The 10,000-nt window shown below is 38.4% G+C and overlaps 1 protein-coding gene across 1 annotated transcript in view; it reads left to right on the plus strand.

The window, feature by feature from the left end:
* Nucleotides 1-10,000, plus strand: part of pou6f2 (POU class 6 homeobox 2) — a 251,573-nt gene that overhangs the window by 49,642 nt on the left and 191,931 nt on the right. The window contains exon 3 of the mRNA XM_061921483.1: nt 8,672-8,772. Coding sequence (XP_061777467.1) covers nt 8,672-8,772 — 101 coding nt within the window. The remainder of the gene's footprint in view (nt 1-8,671; nt 8,773-10,000) is intronic.

A 10,000-nucleotide genomic window follows, 5' to 3' on the forward strand; every position in this document is an offset into this window, starting at 1 on the left:
GAATGTAAGTTGGTGTATTACCTGATTCTGATGACTTGCATTGATTGGAATCAGACAGTATAGTGCTGATAACGTCCCGGTTTTCAAATGGAGGAGAAAAAAAGTTCCTCCTTCCTGTCTATTACATCATGAAAGTCGTTGGTTTTTGGCATCTTATTTGTCCAGCTTCCTTATTCATTTTTATACACTTTACAAGAAATACATTGGCGGCAAACTCCGTCATCATCACATTGCTGGTTTTACAAGCAGAGGAGCATGTTCGGCAACACACAATCACAGAGTACTTATGATTAGACACAGTGTGGAGACAGAAAAGGGAGAATGGACGCATTTTGGCTTAAAAACTAACGATAAAGATGAAATTATAACACTGAAACGCATTCTGGAAGAGGTGCTTTAAGACATGGCTAGCTAGATTGTGTTTATGTCCAACCGCAGTCTGCAGTGTGTTAGCTTCTTCTAAATCACTAATCCTTGCCTCCAAATAAAGTAAGTTTCTTACAGGTATCATCCCTGCAGGACGAGAAATAGCTACGGTAAACATACTTCCCTACACACCGTAGCTCACCGCCGTCACAATGTAAACAAATGTCATGGGTGGATCTACACGCGGCATCCACTGTAATGATACCAAGTACATGAGCGTATTTAGTCGATATTACTATAATTACATCGATGTTTTTTGGCATCACAAAATGTATTTTCCGTTTTAAAAAAATGTATATTATGTTTATAAACTCAGGAATGACGTCCCTGGACACATGAGGACTTTGAATATGACCATAGTATGATCCTGTAACTACTTGGGATCAGATCGATACCCACATTTCTGGTGTATTCAACACGCTACTGCAATCTGGTGGTCAAAGTGGATAGTGTACACGCTGTATTGGAGTATTTTCTAATCAAGTAGTCCAACAAAATTGTCTGTCTTAGATTTATTTGAAAAGCTCGAGCAAATCAAAAGGCACATGTCACATTCGTAGCAAGTACGGGAGGAATGCTCGCTGAGGAAGGAGTGCTTTGCTCTATTTACACTGAATACTGGATGGAAAAGGGGTGAGAGCATATGACATAACAAACACTCTAAATGAAGGGTCTCTGTTAATCAGAATAGAGAAGTTGTTACTTTCAAAATGAGTGAACCATGACAAGGTCAAGTATAGGCTAGAATGTGCTTCCTACACAGTAATATTGTATTTGATACAAAGGCACATCAATATTTTCCATCACACCCCCAATTCATTACGTTTCATGTGTCAGGTAAAGCGTGACGAAATGTGGCCATATGAATCTCATGTGCTATTTTTCCTTTCATAATAATGCACTGTAAAATAATGGAATGGTGAAAAGTAAAAGCTCGTAAGCCAGAAAGTTGTGGGAAAAACATTGATTCTGTTTTTCAATTTATAGTAATGCACTGTAAAAAGAAAAAAAAACGCAGCTCAATCGTCAACATTTTACTGTATAAATAACAGTGCACTGTTTTTCAATTTACAGTAATGCACTATAAAAATTGGCCAAAGATTTTACAATAAAAAAAACCTGGCATCTCATTCACCAGAATTTTAACATTAAAAAAATGGTGTTACAGATTTTCAATATACCGTAGTTTGGTGTAAAACACCGTACATTTTACAGTAACATTCTGGTGACTGAGTTGCCAGTTTTTTTTGTTTAGTTTTGTTTTATTTAAACAGTAATATCATAACATATAATTGTGGTTCCTTGGTTGCATAGATGATGTTTTACACATCATCTTTAAGTCACTTTCTGACAGTCTCTTCAGGATGCGCCGTTTTGTGGGTGGACTTATTTACGTGGCTCACCTTCGGCAGCGTCTTTTCCCTGTCATCTTTGTTGTAGCGGTGCTAGGCTGTGAGTGGAAGAAGTGTCAAAAGACATTCAGACTTTACTTAAATCTATAAATGAGCAGCATCTCCTCATCCATGGCTCACTAGTACAACAATGCTGGAAATGTGTCCCGTGAAAAAGCCTCCGACCGGAACTCTCCAATAACTAAAGTTCCTTGGGTGAATAGTGTAAACTCACTACACCGGTATGTTTTAGCACTTTCATGGCGAGTTTACTTACAGATATAAGTAAGAACTTTACACTACTTTATATTAAAAATGGCAACAGTGGAGAATGAATGTCCCATAACAAGGAAATTAAGAAAAAGAAGAAGCTAATCGACTACAAAGGCGGACATGCGCAAATTTTCAGGACTTATGCAGATCCCAAATACAGATCAGCAAGTACCAAAAGGTAAGAAATTTTGCTTTTGCATAATATTGTGAATCAAAACGCCAGATAATGTCTTACCTTATACACACACCATAATAATACTCCTATGTTGAAGCACATCAAGCGGTGTGGCTTCATAGCTTACCAAAGTCGTACTAAAACATTTCGATGTATTTTTGAGCACCATGTGTAATGTTCTATATCTTCAATGGAACAGATACAATTTTGGTGTTGTTTACTTCAGTCATATTGCTGCCTACATGCATTTCTTATGTGTGATTGCCATCATACTGCAGTCTACACGATTCTCTTATGTGTGACTGCCATCTACTGGTCACACTTATCATTCCACCAGGCACCAAATAAATTAGCTTTGAGGTCGGTAAGCACAAGCAAAATTATTCCATACATTAGCTTAAAAGCACACTGTCGATTTTTGAGAAAATTAAAAGATTTTAAGTGCGCCTTATAGTCCGAAAATCTCTCTAGTCATTCCAAATAGTACAGCTGCTTGTATGATTTGTATCGGGAGTCCACCAGAGTCACAAAGTCATTTGGTCGAGTGCACAGGGCGGAGCTGTGCATTGGTGATCCATAATGGAGGAAATAATTGGTGAAAAGAGACAACGCTTGTCAAAACGTCCTCGCTAACTTGATAAGAGACTATGTGGACCTTCACCGAGAGCCAGAGGTAGAAACCGGCTCGGGAGAAAAAAAAGCAGGCCTCCCTTTGTGCTTTCACATCGAATGCTTGAGGTTCATCTGTCGGGTCACGCCATTCACCAATTATTTGGATTTTATGGGGAGATGAAGTGATTTCACTTGGCGTAGGTTGAGTTTAAAATGCCTTGCATAAATACACTTGACAGGCAATGAGGTCTTGCTGGCAAAGCTATTCAATCGGACATTTTATCAGACTCCCGCACCAGGGCTTTGGCTTGTATTTATCAAAAACACCCCAACAACTATTCATCTGTGAGTAAAAAGCCACAACGCATCAGGGCCGCAATAGTCCATTTAAAAAAATCAATTTGTCCACTAAAAGGTGATTGGGTTTTTTTGTAAGCATCGTGCGCTTTATTTAACAAGAGCGTGTGGCTTTCAGTCACATTTGCACACGGCTGACTGGACTTCCTCCACTCCATCCACTTTATTCTGCTGTGCGCGTATGACGAAACACTCGTCCACTACTTTCATTGTCTTTATTGAGAAGATTACAGTTGATTTTAGGCATAAACATGTTTTTCATAGCCGCCACTCAATAACCGTGCAACAGTCCATTGATTACCGTATTTTCCGGACCATAGAGCGCACCGGATAATTTTTTATTCATTTAATTATTTTATTGTATTTGTTTATTTTTTTATCTTTTGTCCTGTCCAGCTTCTCAGGCAAATCAAATCGTTGACATAGATGCCCATATCGGCTGTTCAGATTTACTTTACAAAAGAGAAGTGTAGGATACTTCTCTTGTTCCCTTGTTCAAATTTGACTTTATTAAATGTATTTATATTATAATTTGGTGCAGCCGGGCCAGAGCAGGAGGGGATAGAAAGAGAAAAAAAGGAAGACGGAGGGGGAAATTGCGGGGATAAGACAGAGAGACAAAAACAACAGCAAACAATAACAACAACAACAACAATAATAGAACACCAGCACATACGATATGTACAAATGATCGTAAAAGTGATAACAAAGAAGCAGTTAGCGAAATAAATAATACAGAAATGATTTAGCGATTTTACACTAAAACTGGAGCATTACAAATACCAATAGAAATAGCGCTATTGATAATGAACAATACCAATAATTTACCTCTATTATCAACAATACAGTTGTTCAAATGCAACAATACATATACATAATGATAACTAGAGATTAAAAAAAGGAATACCGAAAGATGGAGGGGAAGCGAGAGAGGCAACCTATATTAATTGGGGCGATATAGCTTGGTTAGTAGAGTGGCCGTGCCAGCAACTTGAGGGTTCTAGGTTCGATCCCCGCTTCTGCCATCCTAGTTACTGCCGTTGTGTCCTTGGGCAAGACACTTTACCCACCTGCTCCCAGCGCCACCCACACTGGTTTAAATGTAACTTAGATATAGGGTTTCAAAATGTAAAGTGCTTTGAGTCACTAGAGAAAAGCGCTATATTAATATAATTCACTTCACTTCACAATTCACTAGTCTTGTAGATTGTTATAGTAACAATGGGTTAATCCTTGTCAGTGTGCCATGTGTTATCCAGTTTCCCCTAGGGCAACAACAATAATATATGTTTGATGAAAAGTTATTATGTGCATAAGTGTATGTATGTATATGCACTGGATTATACGACGCATGGTCTATTTTCGATCTTTTTTCATGTATAAGGCGCACCGGATTTTAGGGTGCATTAAAGTAGTCATATTATAATTTTTTTTTTCAAAATGTAAAACACTTCATTGTCGTCTACATAACATGTAATGATGGTTCTTTGGTCCAAATGTTGCATAGATGATGTTTTGCAGATCATCTCCAAGGAGCTTTCTGACAGTCGCTTTAGGATGTGCCGTTTTGCGGGCGGTCTTATTTACGTGGCTCACCTTCGGCAACGTCTTCTCCCCGTCATCTTTTTTGTAGCGGTGTAGCGTGCAAGGACGGGGGTGGAAGGAGTGTCAAAAGATGGAGCTAACTGTTTTACTGACATTCAGACTTTACTCGAATCAATAACGGAGCAGCATCTCCTCATCCGGAAACAACAACAAGTTGTGTCCCGTGTGAAAAGCGTCCGACCGGAACTCTCTAATAACTTAAGTTCCTTGGGTGAACAAAGTAAAATCACTACACCGGTATGTTTTAGTGCTTACATGGCGAGTTTACTGACGGATATAACTAAGAACTTTACACTACTTTATATTACAAATGGCAACAGCTGAGGATGAATGTCCCATAACAAGGTTAGATATAATTATTGGTTATTAGGTTAGATATCATTTTTGAATATGATTAAAGTCAAGAGTAAGATTAACAATTATTTGTAAATATTTGAGCGGGACAGTTGTGGAAAAGTTGGTTCCCTGATAAAGAGGATCTTTGAAAACAACAAGCGCTCATGGCATAAAAAGGATTTTTGACTTGAGTTTTATAATATTCAATTAGTGCTCATTGCTATATTTTGGGATGTTTTTTTGTTAGAGAGCTAATTACACAAATGTGTCCGAGTCAAAGCATTTGACTCAAAAGGGCTCTGACTCGCCACATTACGAGACACGAGGCCAAGACCCACTATGATATCCTACCGCCGGCCTCCTTCCCCTCGCCCGCGGCCATCATCAGCAGGCGTATTATCGTGTCCCCGTCTACTCTGGTCCTCCCCGCCCTCGTGGTAAGCAGGTCTAATTGTGTCTGCCTCGCTGCAGGCCATGAGTGTGGGGGCGGGGTGTGGGGGGGCAGGGAGTGGGTTTAGATGAGTGATACTCGCTGATGTAAATGGCTGGATAATATGGCCCCGCCGTTTGCGCTGGAGCTCCATCTCTCAGCGCTAATCTGGGCCATCGGGGACCCGCCAGTATGCATCATCCACCGTCAATGAGCCCGTCCGCTGCTGGGTAATTTATTCAGCGCCACAATGGTTATTGATGAAACACTTAAATACAAATTCCACCCCGACACGTCCACACTGCCATCACCCTTTCGACCATTCTTCGTCTTGTCTCACCACGACGCCCTACATTTACTGTACACTAAACATTCAGGACACCCTAATGGGTTGTATTCATAATATTTGGTATCATAACATTCTCCATAGAGCGTCAATAATAAAGATACAGTAGTACCTCAACTTACGAGTTTAATTGGTTCTACGACACAGCTCGTAACTGCACACTTTTATCTTGAATATGCCTTTTAAATATACGAAATACTGTGGATGTAATTTGTGTCTTTAATACGAAAGCTAGAGAAAAAAATGGGTATGGGGGCCGGTATAACTGATTTTTAGGAACACTAATACAAAACATCACAATAATTGTCACAATTTGTTGTTGTCGAACCCCAAGATGCAGAGAATAATCCAGCCCTGACTGGAGGACAAAGCAGGTTCAAATAAGAGCGGGCTGATTGACACCAGGTGTGGCAAGGTGCCAATCAGCCACAGCTGAGGGGAAACAGTGCTCAGGGAGAAAAGCAGGAAATGACCAAAATAAAAGCGCTGACAGGAAACAAAAACACACAGAGGAAAAAACAAAACAGAACAAAACTGATTGACAGCTCAAATTTTAGGACAAACTGCCTAAAAAAATAGAATGGAATTTTAATTTTTTTTTACTGAATGAGACACCCAGAATGTACATGAAAATAAAGAATGTGGGGTTTACAATATTAACTTTGAACGATAAAACACTGAATATTGACAACATATGAATGTCACACACCCTCTCGATCGACATATTTGACTAACAAAACGCAACAACAGTGCAACAAACACAGCGAAATATGAACACGGAGGCAAAAAAAACCAAAACTCACTTAAATTCGATATCACTAAGCTTTAGAACCAGGGTTGGGAACCTTTTTGGCTGAGAGAGCCATACAAGCCAAATTGTTTTTAAAGTATGTCCGTGAGAGCCATATAATATTTTTTTTACGACTGAATACAACTAAATGCGTGCATCTTTATGTAAAACCAACATATGGGGATAACATGTCTGTTTTTCTTTTTAATAACAATTTTATTCTGAAGCTAACCAACAACAAGTATAATACTTCTTACCATTAATGCGACTTCTTGAACAGGTGCGGTAGAAACCGGATGGATGGATTAAAATGCATGAGAATGTTTTAAATTTTGAACGTTATTTTTGACCCTGTGAATTACCAGCGGAATTATTCATTACTTATCGTGTTAAGCAATGTCAGCTAAGATTTATCTGAGAGCCAGATGTAGTCATCAAAAGAGCCACATCTGGCTCTAGAGCCATAGGTTCCCTACCCCTGCTTTAGACACTTGTGATTTAGGGCTATATAAATAAACATTGATTGATTGATTGATTGATTGATAGAACTTTGTCGTAAAAATTTCCTTGCGCGTCTGTCCCTGACACCCACATTTCAGGCTGGCCGCTCTTGAAACACTCTGTGGAAACACTCCCCACCCACACTACTTGGTGCCTCGTCTGAGTTGCTGTGACTTAGTAACTAAATACATTACCATAGTAACTAGTATATTATACAAAAGCACAGATTCCAACCATTTAAATACTTTGTATAGTTCAAGACTTAAGGTCATTTAAAAACATCATTGCACATCATAATGGCAGCTACAGTTTCCATCTTAAAGATCTAAAAAAAATTTTGGGAATGTCCGGCGGGCCAGATTGAAAAGCTTAACGGGCCACATGTGGCCCACGGGCCTTAATTTGCCAAGGTCTGGTTTACGGGGTTTCCTTCTGACAACTCGCGGTGGGGATGCTTGTAAATCAAATTTGCGCTCACAACCCAAAACATAAAGTTAGTGGAGAAACTGCTCATATCTCAAAACACTCGTAAGTCAAGGTACCGCATAACTATTGGCTGGTTCTAATGCAGGGTTCGGTAACATTTTTGGCTGAGAGAGCCATGAAGCCAAATATTTTAAAATGTATTTCCGTGAGAGCCGTATAATATTTTTAACACTGAATACAACTGTCAGGTTCAAACACTGATAACATCTATTAAACAGACAAGAAGCAAGGAATTAAACAGAGACAGGATTCAATTTAGCTCAATGAGGAGAAACGCGTAGACCTGTACCCTTGTACAGTGTCGTCCCACGCTCTATAACAAAAAAATGTGTGCATCTCTTATTCTTTTTATTAACGTTGTTATTCTGAAGCTAACCAATAATAAATAAAATACTTTTGACCATTAATGCGACTTCTTGAACAGGTGCGATAGAAACGGATGCATGGATTCCAAAGCATGAGAATGTTTTATATTTTGAACGTTATTTTTAACACTGTGATTACCAGCGGAATTATTCATTACTTATCGTGTTAAGCAACGTCAGCTAAGATTTATCTGAGAGCCAGATGCAGTCATCAAAAGAGCCACATCTGGCTCGAGAGCCATAGGTTCCCTACCCCTGTTCTAATGTTTGGCTTGTATTCCAGCACATCTTTTTCAATTTTGACACATATCTGCTTATCAGTACACTAGAGGTGTGTACAAAATTTTGTGGCAATTCAGCTAAACACCCTGAACTTACAGTCTGTGTTTTGAAGAGAAAGTTGAAGTCAATCCAACTTTTAAGGGCACCGCAATATAGTGTTGTCAAAAAAATAATAACAAAGGCAACACAGTGGGGATGAACGTTTTCATTCTCCTGTGTGCAGCGTTTAAGGAATTGCAGAGTTCTTCATTTTTATACCCTCTCACCATTCTTTCTTTTGTTTTTTTAATACCTAGGAGCCCGTGACAGCTCAGTCCAGTCCGACATCAGCAGCAGTCCGTCCGAGCAAAGTCACCTGGGACAGTCTCACCCAGGATATCCCACCATGGGTCCACAGGTGGGTGGGCTACTGAAAGTGTTTTGCTTCTGACCGTAGTTGGGTCACCTCAAATTGTGTGGAAAAGCATTTTCCCCTGTTGACTCCTGATGTCTAAATCCCACATTTGCCGAAGTGCTTAGTACGGTGACCGACAGGAGCAGACACATGCAAACTGCCAAAACGTGTGGAACTTCACAAAACAACAACACACAAGTGCGGGGCAAACACACAGCAAATTCCAAAACACACACAAACCACCAAAACGTATGCAATTTCAGGAAAACACACAGTAAGTACAATGGAAGTGGAAGTTTGCAATGGCGGGCCATTTGTGACAAACTAAATAAATCAGTGGTTTTCAATTTTTTTTCAGTGATGTACCCCCTGTGAAATTTTTTTTAATTCAAGTACCCCCTAATCAGAGCAAAGCATTTTTGGTTGAAAAAAAGAGATAAAGAAGTAAAATACAGCATTATGTCATCAGTTTCTGATCTATTAAATTGTATAACAGTGCAAAATATTGCTCATTTGTAGTGGTCTTTCTTAAACTATTTGGAAAAAAAGATGTAAAAATAACTAAAAACGTGTTGAAAAATAAACAAGTGATTGAATTATAAATTACTTCTACACATAGAAGTAATCATCAACTTAAAGTGCCCTCTTTGGGGATTGTAATAGAGATCCATCTGGATTCATGAACTTCATTCTAAACATTTCTTCACAAAAAAAGAAATCTTTACATCAATATTTATGGAACATGTCCACAAAAAATCCAGTTGTCAACACTGAATATTGCATTGTTGCATTTCTTTTCACAGTTTATGAACTTACATTCACATTTTGTTGAGTATTATTCAATAAATATATTTATAAAGGATTTTTTGCTATTTTTAGAATATTAAAAAAAACATTCACGTACTCCTTGGCATACCTTCAAGTACCCCAAGGTTACACATACCCCTATTTGAGAACCACGGAAATAGATGAATAAATCTTCCAATTATTACCTAAATGTATCATTAATTCATTATACTTTGAATTAAATGCATAAATGTGTTATTAAATGTGTCATTAATTTATGTGATATAAAATTGCATTTGATTATTGATTTCATTATTTCATTACATTTTTAATCATTTAATTTGTTCATGACACATTTAAGATTAATTTATTCCTTTCATTTTGGCTCATTTGGCCCTCTGTACCGTATTTTTTGGACTGTAAGTCGCAGTTTTTTTTTCATAGT

Source organism: Nerophis ophidion, linkage group LG15 (assembly GCF_033978795.1).
Source record: "Nerophis ophidion isolate RoL-2023_Sa linkage group LG15, RoL_Noph_v1.0, whole genome shotgun sequence".
In the NCBI taxonomy this organism is placed as follows: domain Eukaryota; kingdom Metazoa; phylum Chordata; class Actinopteri; order Syngnathiformes; family Syngnathidae; genus Nerophis; species Nerophis ophidion.